At 33.6% G+C, this 17,767-nt stretch overlaps 2 protein-coding genes and 1 long non-coding RNA gene across 3 annotated transcripts in view; 1 reads left to right on the forward strand and 2 right to left on the reverse strand.

Annotated features, from left to right (window-relative positions):
- LOC128169174 (beta-galactosidase-1-like protein 2) overlaps positions 1 to 17,767 on the forward strand; it is a 128,099-nt gene that overhangs the window by 97,099 nt on the left and 13,233 nt on the right. The window lies entirely within an intron of this gene.
- LOC128169187 (proprotein convertase subtilisin/kexin type 5-like) lies at positions 934 to 5,326 on the reverse strand. Its single transcript, XM_052835352.1, has 2 exons — positions 1,840 to 5,326; positions 934 to 1,164 (listed from the first exon to the last, which is right to left on the reverse strand). The coding sequence occupies exons 1-2, from the start codon at positions 2,755 to 2,757 to the stop codon at positions 1,084 to 1,086; spliced, it is 999 nt and encodes a 332-aa protein (XP_052691312.1). The 5' UTR covers positions 2,758 to 5,326; the 3' UTR covers positions 934 to 1,083.
- LOC128169204 (uncharacterized) lies at positions 8,414 to 17,395 on the reverse strand. The gene is made up of 3 exons (XR_008241508.1): positions 17,198 to 17,395; positions 16,528 to 16,617; positions 8,414 to 8,916 (listed from the first exon to the last, which is right to left on the reverse strand). It is a non-coding gene; the product is annotated as an uncharacterized LOC128169204 (long non-coding RNA).

Consider the following 17,767-nt stretch of genomic DNA (forward strand, 5'->3'; position numbering starts at 1 on the left):
TTTACATAATATACCGTTGTGCCAATTTTCTACAATTATGAAGGCCGGGATTGAGTAAAATTTAGACCAAGTATCAGACAATTGCAAAAAAGCCGAATGAACATTGATTGTAGCAACTAAATCAAACTTATAAATTTTGGAAGCATATTCGAGGAAATCCAGGACAATTACAAATTCAAACTTTCAAGACCCCGTCTTTCAGTACTCTTAGTACTTTGATTATTATTTACAATGCTTTTGGAATGCCATTCCAATGACCAAATGAAATTTGAGAGTCATTAGTACAGTTTAAAGCACGATACAGGGCTCAGAATTTTTTGTCATGTAAACAAGGCTCGTGCCCTGTTTTTGTTTACGTAATTAGTTCAATTTACCAGCTAAAGTTCTTTTTCAGCTAATTTTTCCATCTTTTTATTCGTTTTAAGCATAGATAAACAGATTCTAACGTTTACTACATTTATTTTAGGTCTAAAACTGGAGTTTTCACTTTAACGTTCTAAATGTAAACAAAAGCTTTGTTTACATAGCTAAGAATTGTAAACTCTGTAACTTGCTTATCACTCAACGAATGACACTCAAATTTTAGTTGTCTTTTAAAAATGCCTTTCTGAAGCATTGTAAAGAAATAATTTTTGACCAAAATCGTGACCATGCCCCTTTAAAGATTACATCTTTTTTGTCTTTGACTTTGACAAAATGAGCCATCGGTTTGACAGATAGATGATACGTTTAATTATTAGGGAACAATGAAGCGGAAGAAAAATTCAAATGAAAATTTACGATCAGGGTGACTTTGATGTAAATTCTTTAGACTTCGAATTACATTGATAAACTACCACCTTGCATGTAAATATACACATATTCGTAAAGAAAACATGTGCATTTAGTGTGGATCATGATTTCGATTATTTCGTCAGAATAGGCACACAATGAGAAGTTTCTTTAATATGTAAAATCATTACAAAAACGACACGTTGTAAATCCTCCATGATTTTTAAAATTGTAACAACGAACTTTAGGGTTTTATATTCCATTAGATAAGTCTCAATTTCTATGCATGTGTCTTATTGTTGATATTTAAGTTCACGTTTCAATAATTTCAAGTAGGTTGACCTCTTCGGTAAAGCCAGCATTCTCCGACCGGACGATTCTCTGTTTTTTATCCTTATTTTTTTTTATGTGATATCAATATAATAGGCAACATCATTCACCTGAGTAAAAGTTCTTAATGTAATGTTTGTGTAACCCTCCCTTTTCAATGTATTGCATATACACCAGTGAATATCCGTTGGAGTCTTTTTTTTTGGAAATTGGATCCTGATATTGATAATTGAAAACGCTTTCCAGTGTATTTATAAACTTCAACGACTTTTATTCTTGTTATGAATATTGCATTCCTTAAATGATCCCATTTCCAGTACAAAAGTTTAAATTTGAAAAAAATAAATTCATCACCAATTTGGAAATTTATATGACAAAATAAAACTTGTCTGATAAAATTAACAAAAAGAAAAAACATTCTTCATTTTGGTTTGTATATGACACTTATAAGGGCGCATTTCCATTCAAATGGCAAAAATATAATAAATGCTAAAATTTGAAAGATATTATAGTGTCCTCTTGCTACAACATTATAAACTTTTGTTATATTGATGCAATATATTACTCACATTTCCCTTATTATCTTTTGCTTAATGCAATGTTTAATTTTTGGTTACTCTCTGAGATAAAACATATGTTTTATTATAATGTAAGAAACATTTGACTATTATTTTTCAGTAAGTTTAATCCACAAAATAATAGTAGTAGTAATCTGTATAGTGTGTGATAAAAACTTACCAATCGCATTTTGATGTAATGGCAAAGAACTCTCACTCCAAATACAACGTTGATACTAACTATTACGGATAAAATGCAGATCATTATGTAGACTGGTTTCAGAGATTTACAAAGTTTATCCTTCGATCGTAGTATATAGGCATTAGAGGGGCATTTCTGAAAACACCACGTATCATCATAGATAAAGGCACTGCATTCCGAATGGTATATACAACTGTAGTTTTCTGTAGCATATTTGAAACTATCACATTTTTCTAAACATTCATCATGATCATAACGAGAGTTTATAAAAGGAAGAGATGATGGACAGCCAATTCTACAGTGTTTTCCGTGTGGATAAGAATATTTAGGACACTTTCTGATGCAATTCAAATAATCGTCATGGAAATACGGACAAGAGCTCACACACCTCTTACTGTCTATAAAAGAAGCGTTTTGGGGGCATTTCGGAATGCATTTTCCATTAAAAACAAACCTTCCCGTTGGACATTGTTTATAACATTTGAAACCATCCAAATAACCGTCACAAGATTTCACACATTCTCCTTTGAAATTATACGGCGCCTGCAATGGACATCGATTATAACATATTTGCTGATACTTTAACTTTCCATGGGGACATGAATCGAAGCATACTGATTTCAGTGGATTAAGTATGGTAATATTTGGACATTTTTTAAAACATTCCCATTTGTATCTATATTTTGCTTCGGATGGACACTTTAGATGACACTTCTTTTGATATCCTACCAGCCCGTAAGGACACTCTTCATGACAGGTTTTTTTTATTAAGAAATATTTACAAACTTGTACACATTTGCCTTTATAGTTGTATGGTGTTATTGAAGGGCAATCCTGCACACAGGATTTATCATTATACTGAAAAGTTTTATGAGGACATTTATCGTAGCAGTTCATTCCTAGACGAAGAGTACGACAACTTTGCACACAAAGATTACCATATCTATACGGATTCTTTGATGTACAACTTCGAATGCATCGGTGTGCGTCAGCGAAATACCCTTCCGGGCATTTTTTCAAACACTTATTATTTAAAGAAAAATACGATTCCTTTCATTGCTGTAGACACTCTGCGTTGTAAATAAAGTCCTCCGAAGTTGAGATCAATGGCGCGTCATCCGGACACTTTTTAATGCACGTTTTGTTATAAACGTAAAACCCATCACCACACCATTGTACACATCTATTGTTTTTCGTATATGTTTTATCCTTACAGCTTTCCACACATTCAAACTGAGATAGATAACCACTAGTTATGTCACTTACAAAGGGCGCCATAGCAGGACAATCAGGAACGCATGTTTTGTTGAATATCTTTAAATTTTGTGGGCAGTATTTAGATACACAGCGAAACTCATTCCTAAGGTCTGGACATTCATCAACACATTTTGATCCATCGTCATACTTTCCAACTTCATGACATGCCATGCATTTGCTCTGAACTGGTAGACGTTTGCTATCAGGACAACTGTGTACGCAATGATTTCCAAACAAAAATTTACCTGAAGGACACGTTTTTATGCAAACCAAAATGTTTAATTGCTCAGAATGTTGTTCATCTACTTTGCTGGCATTTGGAGGACATGACTCAAAGCAAATTCCGTTGTACACATATTTAGCATCTTTTGGACACGAATTGTAGCAATGGTCCTTGAAACGTACAACGCTGCAAATGTTCACACAAGTTTTGTTTTCTTCATGCAATCCAATTTGGCTGCATTGTATGCATTCCCCTCTATGTAGTGCAGTATTCGGATTCGGACAATTGGATACGCAATTAGTGCCATAAATGAACTTATCATCAGGACATTTATCAGTACAAACAAGGAGTCGGTATAGACCATGGTGTTGTTCATCTACTTTGCTAGCATTTGAAGGACATGACTCAATGCAAATTCCGTTGTACACATATTTAGCAACATGTGGACATGAATTGTAGCAATGGTCTTTGAAACGAACAAAGTCGCAATTGTTAACACACGTTTGATTTTGTTCATACATTCCAATTTGGCTACATTGTACGCATTCCCCTCTATATATTGCGGGATGAGTGCCCGGACATCTATCTAAGCATGTGTGTCGAAAGCGTAAATTTTCACAGTAGCTTGTACATAAATAAGTGTTGTTCTTTTTTATAATAAACGAGTAATCTTCAGGACAATGTTGCAAACAGCTTGAATTAAAAATCATATTTTTCTTGGCATTTGGGCAATCGACATAACATTCACCATTATCATTGACAAAGTTTGATGGGCATTCTGTGGCGCAAACTACAAATGCATTGATTGGATTTGTTATGTAAGAAGATGTGCTTATATTTAATTCTCCTTCTAATAAAGTTGCAGGCAGATGTACTTTATATGGATTAGAATCTGGGCATTCTTCCTGACAAATTTCTTGAGACAAGACTTCACCCGAAGAACAGGCATCAACACATAAGTTACTTACTGAAGATGCGTATTTTAAACACTTTTCTACACAAATATATGTCAATGAATTGTCCAGTCCTAATTTCTTTTCTACAAATCTATACAAATCCGGACATCTTGAGAGACATGACTTCCCATGTAAAAACGGTTGACGTTTCGGACAATGACTCATACATGTCGAATTTACTTCAACTGTTTTCTCCGGAAAGTCATTCAAACAAAGAGTATTATTTTTTTCGTAATATTTAACCTGCTTGCATATAGTAACGCATGTTTTACTCGATTCGTTGACGAAATAATTTTGCGGGCAAGTTAATACGCATTGATTATCAACTTGAAAAAATCCATTAGAACAGTTTTTTACACATTTTTGATTTTCTTCCAGTGTACTTTCTGGGCAGAATTTTACATATTTTTGTCGATACTCAAAATAACCGGAGGGACATTCTGTCCTGCAGTCCCTTCCGTCGAGAACAAAACTTTCTGAACAGTTATCAACACATAACTTATTTTGATACATTTTTGGATGTAGACATTCTGAAACACATACGTTATCACTGAGATATTCTTTACTTCTAGGGCATTTTCCAACACACGTGTTGTTGAAATTATACCGACCATTTAAACAGGTCATTTGGCAGACACCATTGTCTAAAACATATCATTCTGGACACTTTTTCACACATTCGCCGTTGATAATAAACGGTTTATCATTAAAACATTTAATCACACAGCTATGATTGTAAGTGACGGTGAAAAAAGGACATACAGTCAAACATTGTATAAAGTAACACTTAAATTCTTGCACAGGACAATCATTAACATTGCAGAAGCCATTGTTAATGTTTTCATCTCTATAATATTTCCTATTTCCTCTTTGCACCTTGTTACCCGAACCGTTCGATAAACACTTTCTACTGGAACCAATATACGGATATTTTGGAGAACACTCTTTAACACATCTGTGATAACTTTCGTCTTTTTTAATGTAATGCCTCCAAAATCCAGTTACAACGAGTTGGTAGGAAAATGACTCTACATACCACTGGACACTCTACACAATGTCCATTCAACTTTCCCCTCGGAAAGACGTATGATGTCAAATCCAAGGCCTTTAAAACAGTATAGTGTAGATTTTTAGTTAATCAAAGAAACATAATTAATGTAACCATAACAGTATTAATGATTATCATTCATTACAAGTTAGCACAAACAAAACGATGTTCTTTATCTAATTTTATTGCATATCGCCTGTCAATATGCAAAGAGGACTCGATGGTCGAGTCAATTATTTACAGTATTATAATCTACGTAAGAAGAGGAAATCTGCACAAAGATATACACTGTAGAAAAATGATCTAATTTTAAAGCTGAAAATTTTAGTTTTGTCTTTACTAAATGTTAGTCTATGGCCATATATCATATGGCAGATCTGATGACTAGTTTGTTGATCACCCAGCCTCCTGAAGAATTATTTTGATGCATACTTTCAACATTTGAGAGTATTAGAGTTTTTGGGGGTCCACGATGTATACGTGCCTAATACCATAACATATCTAACATTTCTATCAGAATTCTGTTATCTAGCAAAACATCGACTTTTGTAGTCTTTTAACTTAGTACTCGAAACATATTGACACTATAAACGGCTGTTTGCGCCAAAATCTTATTTAGAACCTCATTGCCAACTATTCTATAATCTCCGCCAATCCGTTGGTTAGGGCTCATTTTGATTGAAAAAATAACGCAAGTCATTGAAATCCCTGTTGCAGTTACCATGTATACATCAGAAATGTTATTTGTAGCACATTTGAACCTTTGTAGAAAAAATAAATGAGTTCGTAAATTTTAAAACATTGACTCTGTTTTGTTTTTTATTTGCATTAAACAGTGAATTTTAACATTTCTGTATTTTTGATCCGCGCATGCATTTTACACTGAAATCAAGAGTAATTGTGCTATTTTGTTCACCCCTCGTCTTACTTCTTGTGACCTTTGACCTCATCCACTTGTCAGCATGTTTAATCTTCATAAATAAATGTTTACCAACATCGATGACTAAAGTCTTAAAATGCAATGGTTTGACAGAACACTTCCTGACATATTAACTTATTGACCCATCAACCTTTTGAACTGGAAATATACAGGGGTCATGCTATAACAATGGGCAACCGGCTTAGAGGGTATGGCTAAAATAAATCATCGATCCATAACCTAAGAAGGTTGCTCACTTCTTCGATGGGACCTGGCCATTGACAAAGAGGATGTTTTTTTTCACCTCAGCTGAAAAGATGAATCAGCATTGCTTCGAAATAGCCTTAGAATTAAATGTTACAATTACAATTAAATCTGAAAATCCAATTAATTTTTTTATATTTAAAATTACAGTTATAAGGTCAACACTATAAGATACACGCGTTCTGATATACGTTGCTGGTCCAATAGATCGCAGTCTATTGACCGGCAGTTCAAAATAGACGCAAATATTTAATTTGTAATAAAACAACAAAATCTCTTTGATTAGGTAATAAAAATAATTAAAACAAGATCACATAATTGTATACAAATCATTTATTATACACAATGATATACTCTTCCAACAGAATGACATAAATTAAATGGTTTTATTTCCCAAACATTCACTTGTTCTCATTCTTGATATACAATGTTCATTAAACAGAATGTTTGATTGTATTCTTTTAAACTTTTAATGACAAGCATATATATATATATAAAATTTGTTTGGAAAGTAAAATATTTATGCTGTCATTTTTTACCATTTAAATCACTGCACAAAAACAATGAGTTTGTTACGATTTACATAGAGAAACTAAACAATAGTATTGTTGGTATGTAAAGAATATATGAAGGTGTTTATTTATTAACATCAACTAATTATAAAATACAGATAATTAACTGTTATACACAAACAAGTATAATATATACAGTCAGTTTGTTAACATGTAATACATATAAACAATGTTACACTGCTGTGTAATGTTCTAGACATATTGTATTTTCTTCACTTTACCTGTGTATAACTCAGCCACAAAGAGGTTGTCTCTGGTGTCCACACATAAACCGTATGGATGCTGTAAATGACAGTTGTCAATGTAGTGGAGGAACTGTCCGTCCTGATCCAGGATGTGGATACGGTGGTTGTTATGGTCTGCTGTCAGGATCCGACCCTGGCTGTCTGTTGTGATGCCAAATGGAATAAATGATCCCTCGGTAGTAGAGGGAAGACCAGTGTAGGTAAACCGGAGAATCCCGGCCTGATTGACCACCACTACTGCACAGTTGTAAAAGTCTGACACACAGATATCTAGGTTCCTGTTCTCACTGATATATTTAATGTAACCAAATGAATAGAGAGGTTGTCCTTTGTCGTCGTATTGAATACTTTGTTTCTCTGTGGAGCCAGAGTAACACACAACTTTTGTTTGTTTATCATCATCACTGCCCATGACAACCAGGAGGTCACCAGAGGAGGTACTACAGACACCGCGAGGTATCCACCCCCGTAGTCTGATCGCTGTCTTTATCTTTTTATTCTTCACTATGTTCACAGTTCTATCATTGTAATCAGTATAAACTTGATCCCCACTCCTTGTCACTGTTATGTCGTATGGAGTGTTCCCTGACTTGGTTTGGACTGACTTCACTAGTTTCCCACTGAGGTTGTACAGTGTTATGATGTTGTCACCACCAAGCGTCCACATTTCCTCATCACTCAGACAGGACACACTGTATAATGGAAAACACTTGGTGTTTATCTGTGTGATGATCCGTGGTACATCAATGAGCGGTCTCTCCGGGGGAGAGGACTCAGCACCGGGAGATTCCCTGGTGTAGATTGGTACATCAATGAGCGGTCTCTCCGGGGGAGAGGACTCAGCACCGGGAGATTCCCTGGTGTAGATTTGTTCTTCTGTTTTGATAGATGACGCTGACAGAAGAGAACCAAACTGTTGATAAAGCTGTTCTTTGTTGATCTTCTGAGGGGTAGAACTTGGTAAGGACACTGTGAGTTTAGGTGGCAATCTTCTGAATTCATCATTCCTGGATTTGTAGGCAGAGACACGGCTGACATCATTGGAGTCCAGTAACGTCTTTACGTCTATTTCTCTGTGCCAGACTTCTCCATGTCTGTCGATTTCTGTTGTTAATTTCTGGGAGTTTTCATTCAGAGCAGATTTCTGGACTGGGATAATGGATGGAATCTCTTGGTATTTAAGATAAATGGATTTCTCTTGTTCTTGTAAATCTTTTTGAATTATTTCTTTCTTCTTGTCCATGGTTTTAGTTATTTCAATAAATTGATGGCCATTGTGTTCTTCAGAGGAAAGACATGTTGCACAAATAGGAATGCCACATTGTTTACAGTAAAGTTCACATATTTCTGAGGAATGTTTTAGACACTTTGGAGTATATCCCCTCTCTTTAAATGGTACCACTTTGTGTTCTTTGGATTGATCAGATAAATGGTCCTTCTCGCAGGCTTTACACAGATATTTGTTGCAAATGACACAGTACATAGGGGGGCCCGGGGTCTCACAGAGATGACACCGTAACACATCCTGAAGGTTGTACTCAGGGTCCATGGTCAGACACTTTTATTCATGTTCTGAAAAATAAAACAAAAATTGGTTTAATTCATATATAAACAATAACAGTTACATATAATAAGTGAGATGAGTTCATTAAAAGTCTTATCAGAAATTTTTCTATCATCTTGCTTCAAATAACAACACAATTGTTTAAGGAGAAAATACATTATCATTTTATTTAAACTTTTTTTTTTTTTTTTTTATTTATTATTTTTTCATATGCATACAAACATTTTAATAATATAATTCAAAGCCATTTTTTATTCATCCACTCACACATTCGTGCTCACATTCATCCAGATTTGGCAGTGGTTGCTTATTTAACAAAGGCAAACGGTTAATATTAATAATAAACAAAGAAGAAACAAAAAATAAAAAGTTACTGAATTGTATCAAATATATGTTTCCATACATGCCAGTTGTTAGTAAACTTTTGCATTTGAAATTTCTGACATGAAATATATTTTTCAACTTTGTATTTGTTATATAGATAAAATAGTAGCCCTAGTAGACTAGGCAGTATATCTTTTTTAAGACAGCAAAATAAATATTGTTTTGTGTACAAAATTATAAAGTTTACAACTTTATTGTCTTTTGACAATGGGAGTTCACCCAATAAAATATTGATAACATTGAAACCAATTCGTATAGAAGTATATTGGTAAATATGCATGCCTAGGTTGCTCCAAATTGTTGATATTTTTTCACAGCTTACAAAAACATGTTGGATTGTCTCAACATCACGTTCACAGAAGGAACAGCAATCAGAAGATACAACATTGATTTTTTTCAAATAGTAATTTACAGGAAGAATTCTATGAAGTAATCTGTATTGTAACCATTGAATAGATGAGTCGTTGGTTGTCTTAAAACATACATTAAAAGCATCAGAAACACAAATTTCTACCCCATATTGTACCAATTCTGAATTCCACTTTGGTATTGCAGTTGGGGTTATTTTACAGGCAATTAACTGTTTATAAATTGGTTTTGTACATTTATCTTGCAAAAGAAAAGGTTTGTAATATAATGGAATATATGGAGTAAAGGATCTCTTAAATAAACATTTGATATGTACTGGAAGAGAGGATCTTAGATATGTTGATATAGCACTAACTATACTGTTGTATTGCATTGTACAAATATGCAAATCAAATTTTTTTTGAAAACTTACATGTGACAAAAAATTTCCATTATCATCTAGAAAGTCATTGATGACCTTTACACCTTTTTTGTACCAACTTTTTATAAACAATGTTTTCATACCAACTCTAATATGACTATTATACCAAATAGGCATAAATAAAAAATTTTCCTCAATATAATTATCATCAAAAGATTTTATAACATAGAGCATTGATTTAAATACATCTTTCCAAAAATTATTATTTTTCGGAATAACACATTCAGTAATAAATGCATCACCAAAATCTAGTAACAAGTTGACAAAGTCTTCACCATTAATGGCCTTCAATATGGAAGTCCATGAGCTATGTCCAACAATTAATCTTTTAATCCATGAACATTTTAGTGACATAATAAACTTGTTAATATCCAACATTTTTAAACCACCTTTTCGATACTCTTGAATAACTACTGCACGTTTTATTTTATCACATTTGGCATTCCAAAAAAATTCAAAAATGTCTTTGTTCAATGTGGTGATTACCTCTTTAGGAGTAGGTAAAGACATAAATAAATGGTTGATTTTTGGAATAACTAGAGATTTTACTACCGTCACACGTCCAATTGGTGTAAGGTTTCTTCTTTTCCATTGTTGAAGCATGCTTTTAATTTTTGGAACTTGTATATAATAGTTTAACTCAATAACTTTTTCAAGATCGACAGAAAAGTTAATACCCAGTAAACTAAACGTTGTTGAGCCCCAATCTAGTTTCCATCTCGTGTGGTGAAAAACCTGATTTGAGAATTTTTTTGAGCCAATCCATATAATTTTTGTTTTTGAACTATTTATTTTCAACCCAGAAATATTTGAATAAAAGTCTAGAGTATCTAAAGATGCAAATAGTGAAGTAGGTGAACCATCCAAAATGAGAGATGTGTCATCTGCATATTGACTTATTTTATGTTCTTTACTGCCTATTGTAATACCTTTTATTTTATTGTTTTGTTTAAGAAGAATTGAAAGTATTTCAGCACAAAGGAGGAATAAATAGGGTGCAATAGGGTTCCCTGTCTACAACCTCTTTCAATAGAGAGGTAATTAGATAAAAAGCCACTTTGTAACACTGAAGCCTTAAAATTTGTGTTTAATATTTTAACCCACTGGATTATATAATTACCAAAACCAAAAAAGTTCAAAACTTTATAAATAAATGACCAAGAAATAGAATCAAAAGCTTTTTCAAAATCAATTAGGACCAACAGTCCTGGAATTTTTTTATATTCAGTAAAGTGCATTAAGTCATAAATAAACCTTGTATTTTCTCCAATGAATCTTCCTTTTATGAAACCTGACTGGGTATCAGAGATAAGAATATCCAAAGTAGATCTTACTCTATAACTAAGACAACCTGAAATAAGTTTATAGATAACATTTAATAGTGTAATAGGCCGCCAGTTTTTTAAGTATTGTCTGGGCTTATCTCCTTTTGGAAGACATGAAATAATTCCTAAACGCTGAGAGATAGGAAGTTCTTTCTTGGAGAAAATACATGTTATTGAGTTCAATATAATTTTTTTTTAGGTCTACCCAAAAGAACTTAAAAAACTCAGCAGTATATCCATCACTACCAGGTGATTTATTATTTTTCATATTTTTTAAAACAACCAAAATTTCTTTTTCAGTTATCTCTTTGTCTAGCAACTCCGATAAACATTTGTCCAACTTTGGAACTTCATAATTTTGAATAATATCTTCAAGATCCAAATCTAAGAGTTCTGAATCTTTTTCTGTATATAAATTTTCGTAAAATTTTTTAGCTTCATCAAGTATGCGTGCCTGGTCATAGATCATACTATTTCCATCAAGTTCTAACTTTTTAATTGTTTTATTTAAATAATTACGGTTTTCTAAATTACAAAAGTATCTAGTGGGTTTCTCCCCTTCTTCTACTCATTTAGCCCTAGACCTAATCATATGTCCTTCCATCTTTTCTTTACGTATATTTTCTAATAGTAACCTTTTTTCCTCAATTAAGGGTAAATTAATTTCTCCCTCAGATTCCAATTTTTCTATTTCTTCAAGTAGTGACTTTTCTCTCAAGTCTCTTTCCTTTTTCCTATGGGAGGAGTAAGAAATAGTGACACCCCTTATTTCCATAAGGAGAACTTCTAAAAATAAACTATCGTCTACTTCATCGGTGTCACCTTGTTGCGTAGAGAAGTTCCGTATGGTTTCTTTCACTGTCTGTACATATTTTTTATCAAGAAGTAAACTATTATTGAATTTCCAAAGCCCATGTCCCCTTTTAAAAGAGTTAAATTTTAATTCTACAATGACAATGGAATGGTCTGATCTATAACCAGGTTTAATTATGTATGACTCTACAGAGTTGGACAAACTTTCTGATATTAAAATATAATCTAAACGCCCTTGTTTTAAGGGGTTTTTCTTCCGCCAAGTATATACCTTTTTGTCAGGATTCAAAGTCCGGAAGTAGTCCAGTAGATATAAATCATCCATAATTTCAAGTAATTTTTCTCTTGCCTTGGGGTTGTTTATTGTATTATAGTTTTTTGTATCAATAACAGGATTTAAGGCAAGATTGAAATCTCCGACTAGTATGAAAAAATCATTATCCAGTTCTAAGAAAATCTCACGAACATACTCATAAAACTCAGGACTATCTGTGTTTGGACCATATATGTTAATCAAAGTAACCATATTTCCCTCAATTGCTAAATCCAAGGCTATTAAATTTTATTTAAACTTTATAAATTTGAAGCACTGAATCTCTTTTGAAACTCAACTTCATTATTGAAAGACAGATTCATATAAAGAATAAGGAATCATTCTTTGAGAATCATGAGGTGATAATTTCGGTCGGGGCATGATCAAATCCAATGAAGCAAGAAAGGCTTTATGATAGATTTGATCACACCCCGACTGAAATTATCATCTCATAATATTCAAAGAATGATTCCTTATTACTTATATTTATATAATTTTAAGCCATCATACGATTATATATTTGAATATGAATAAGCAAACCCTGCTGGCGCCTCGATTTGGCGTCATTTGTATTATGGGTTATATAGTACAAAATTGATACGTAGTTTTATCACAGGCAAAGACACTGGAAAATGTAAATATATGAATATATGAGTCCTAAAAAGTACATTAATTTCGTCTTCATAAAAATCTCATAATAGATAATTGCTTTTAAAACTTACTACTGCATCAAATAAATTCAAACGATCTTTAATATTAAAATATATTGTACACATATATTTGTTTGCGTTTCTTTTTGTTTTTTTACTTTAATTGCCGTAAATTTTGTTACCATATTTCATTATATTAATTCTAAATAGTAGCATATTTTAAAAAAGGATAAATTTTTGTATAAATTTTTATAGTTACTAATACATATTCCATTCCTTACAGTTCAGATTTTATTTTTAATTAATAAACAAGAGGCCAATAGGCCTTGACGGTCACCTGCATGAGTACCACATACAAACTTGTTTAAGTCTCATATATATGTATTTAGTGAAGTTTTATTTTGGAGTAGAAAATTCTTAATATTGTACAGACCACCTCCCTGCCTGAAATCTTTCAAAAAGGACAATGAAACCTATAACTTTTGCAAAAAACTTACAATTATAATAGAGTGCATGACCTGATATTGAAAAGGTGCAAGACTCTGATATAAAAAAAGAGATGTTTGTGAAACACTTATGCCCCCCTCCCTTGGAAACATCCACAAAGAAAAGGAACGTAAACTGCAAATCACTGGAATTTTTCTATGTCCAAGGGCCATAACTGTCGAAAATTGCTCTATCATATCCAAAATCAAACTTGACCTAGATATTACCATGATAAACCTGTATACGAAATTTCATTTCAATATGTTCATCATCTGCGAAGAAAATGAACGGAAACTGCAAATAACTGGAATTTTTCTATGTCCAAGGGCCATAACTCTGTCGAAAATTGCTCGATCGTAGCCAAAATCGAACTTGACCTAGATATTATTTAGATAAACCAGTATACCAATTTTTATTTCAATATGTTCATCCTCTGCGAAGAAAATAAGCGGAAACGGCAAATAATTGGAATTTTTTTATGTCCAATGGGCATAACTCTGTCGATAATTGCCCGATCGTACTCAATATCAAACTTCTCCTAGATATTATCATGATAAACCTGTATACCAAATTTCATTTCAATATGCTCATTCTCTGCGAAGAAAATGAACGGAAACTGTTAGTGGACCGACCGACCGAAAGACCACCAGACAGATCGACCAACAGACAGCAGCCTTTTTCAAACGGGGGGGGGGGGGGGGGGAGGCATAATAATTTCCTTATATTTGTTAACTTTCAAGATATGTTTTATGTGCATATGTTTTCATTGATAAATTAAACTGAACTCTTTCCAAATGGTTTAACAATGTCTTAACTTTGATAGACAGCTTCATTCTTTCTCTTTTTTAAATATGTGAATTTGCTTATTTCTTTCATAGAAATTCCTGAGCAGAATAAAATAATAAGACAAATTTATAACCCCATCTCAGCCATAACCCTTGCCATACATGTATATGTAGGTGACATGATATATCATTAAAGATGACAGCTTAAAGGTTTTTTTTTCTTCTAAATATGCAGTCAGTTTTTAAAGTGCTAAGCATAGCTAAGCGCTTTATTGTCTTTAGACGTCTACTTCCGGTGCATCAAAAAACTGCCCCCTATCAGCAGAAATATGCATCACTTAAACTGGCTAGGGAACCAGATTCAGGGGTTTACGCACATAGTTGCACGGGCTATTGTGAATATAAAGTTCCGCCTATTGTGAATCTACAATGTAAGGTGTGGGGCTTATATACATCATTGCAGTTACGCAGTGATGAGGAAATATATTGCCTAAACAGAAGCTGGAATATAGAAAAATCAAATCGATTCTTTCTAACTAAGCTTGCACAAAGTAAATTTCCTTCTGAACCAAGCTAGGTTAGCGCTTTTTAGTACTATCAGTACTTTGATTATTTTGTGTCAGCAGATGTTTTTTTAAACATTATATATATTAACACTCATTGACCATTTTGGCCACACCCTGCATTAAGAACCTCTACCCTATACACCATATATGTCATTGAGTGTTTTTGCCCCGCCCTAGATTTAAATCCCTTCACTTGGAGACATGAAATCAAAAAAAAAATGATAGATGGCTTTTTTCCTTCTTTATAATAATGCAGTCAGCTTTTATTCAGTATCAGCAGAAGTAAAGTCTAAAAGAAGACTATTTTCTTAAACATTTAAATGCTTGAACACTATATAACTATTTTGGCCCTGCTCTAGAGTCAGAACCCCTACCTCGGAGGACATGAAATTTATGATTTTCATAGTGGGCTTCCTGGTCTAAAACATTCTTTACTCAGTTTCCTTACAGGTGAGTGGGAGTAGAGAAAATAATTTTTAAACATGATATATGCATCTACACTAAACATCCACTTAGGCAGTCAAAACCCATACTCCAGGAGACATGATATATATAATTTTAATTATAATTACTAAGTCAGATTTTCATACAGATGTGTGAGAGTAGAGAAGAAGAATTTAAAACACAATATGCATTAACTCTATATGGCCATATTGCCGCCTCCTCCCCCCACCTACGGGTTGAACTTCTGACCCAGGGGTCATGAGCTTCACAATTTAGGCAGAGGAGTTCATGAGTAACCATGCATTTAGTTTTTTCCCCATATGTGTTGGAGCTAGTATAAAGAAGAATATTTTCTAAGATTTAATACATTTTCACTATATGGCTATATATTGGCCCCGTTCTAGGACCCAAACTTCTGACCAGGGGTCAAGAATTTCACAATTTAGTTTTAACAAAATTAATATACCGTTTATATATACATGTATGAGATTATATAAAGAGGAAGATTTTCTAAGATGTAATACATTTTTATTATATGGTCATTTTCGCCCCACCCTAGAGTCTGAACTCCTGACCCAGGGGCAATGAATTTCCAAATTTTGGTAGAGGGTGTTATGTACATCATAACCATGCATTTCCTTCATACATGTATGTATCGGTGTAGAAAAGATTTTTAAAATTTGTTAATTTATTGTTAATTTAATGCAGACATGCAGTGTCATGCAGGCATGACGGACGACACACACAGTCATGATGACGAATGAAGACCAACTGCAATTGGTCACCTGAGTGACTCAGGTGACCTAAATCACTTAGGTGACCTAAAAAATGCTACAGGTTGCTGTTTTTGTCCATTTTTGTTATTCAAACAAAAAATCTGTTCATATTTTCTTCATTCATTTTCAATTAAAGTAAGCTGATATACATTTCAGCAATATTCATTGATATAGAAAGTTTATACTAAATGGAAACAAATTAAAGATTATAAGCATTAGATTTAAATTTTCAACAATCAGAAAATAACAGCTAACAATAATTAACGCATTTAAGGAACTATACACACCTTTATAAAGGCCTTTAACTCAAAATGGCTACATATTTTTAATGTTTACCATTTGTTTACACTTCCTTGTTGATGGTTCTCCCTGGCAGCCTGTTAAAATCACGTGATTAGTTTAAATAAAACTTCCGGGTAACCCCAAAACGAGATTCAATACATCATGCGCTGATCGGGGTGGGGGTGGGGGGTGGGGGGTAGGGTGGGGTCCGAAACATTCCCTCTTTTCGTTTTTTTTCATTTCTTAGTTATACATACTGAAATAACCGAAAATATCCACAGGCGCATGTTTTAGACAGGAGGTCTATTTTCTATACACATTAGAATACCCCCTGTATGAAACAAGCGTTAAGCGCTGCCAAAAAATACCTCGTACCCCCCCCCCCGGATCCGCGCATGATACTTTGTGCTACATATAGTTAATTGTTAAAGGACAGTAAAGATAATCTAATTCATCTTAGTTAAATTGAAAAGGTTAATGAGTATCATGATAAACATGCACTAGCCGACAGAAATGAAGTCTGGCTTATGAACCGTTCAACATAACGTTTGACATATGAATTGATGTTATAATATGTGTGTGATCGGAGGAACACTTTTGTGATTCCAATCTTATGAGTTGGTATATGAAATTAAACTCCCTGATGTGTAGGTCTCTATATCTCTTCTTCCAGACCTAGTTTTTCTCCGACTTCATCACGTCTACTGTCGTCTGTTCTGTCTGTCTGTTGACTGGTCCTCTGTCTCTATATAAGAGGAACTGGGTGGTTTCGCCCTCGTTACACGCGTGCTCTGAGATGTTTCGCCCCTGATTAAATACAAGTAATAAATCATGTAAATAATTGAAGCATAGATAGGTTTTATCCGATTACCTGCAATTATATCTTTAAAAATCCGTAATGTACTATCAACTTATGGATTTTTTCAAATAGACAAACCAAGAATTTAGTTTATTTTGCGACTTTTTTTTTTGTCAATCTGAGTCTTGCAATACTATATTTGATACATGTACCAGTAAATGTTGCAACATATAACGTTAGTTATGAATGCCCCAATCCAGGCACGTAGCATCGGGGGTTGGGGGGGGGGGGGTAGAGGGGATGCAGGAAACAGCTAAGTATGATCAATAGCAGGCACGTAGCATCAGGGGGGGGGGGGGCAGCCACTTTTTCACGCAGCAAAGATTTTTCTTAAATTTACATTCAAAAAATTGAATTTACATGGAGTTGGCCCCCCACTTTTCTGT

Source organism: Crassostrea angulata, unplaced genomic scaffold (genome assembly GCF_025612915.1).
Source record: "Crassostrea angulata isolate pt1a10 unplaced genomic scaffold, ASM2561291v2 HiC_scaffold_106, whole genome shotgun sequence".
Taxonomy (NCBI): Eukaryota; Metazoa; Mollusca; class Bivalvia; order Ostreida; family Ostreidae; genus Magallana; species Magallana angulata.

Excerpts from the sequence above, each read along its gene's own strand:
- LOC128169187 (XM_052835352.1), bottom strand. The coding sequence starts at position 2,757 with ATGAACTGCTACGATAAATGTCCTCATAAAACTTTTCAGTATAATGAT. Across the intron at positions 1,165-1,839 it reads ATTACATCAAAATGCGATTG|GATAAAAAACAGAGAATCGT; the intron begins GTAAGTTTTTAT and ends AAAAAAAATAAG.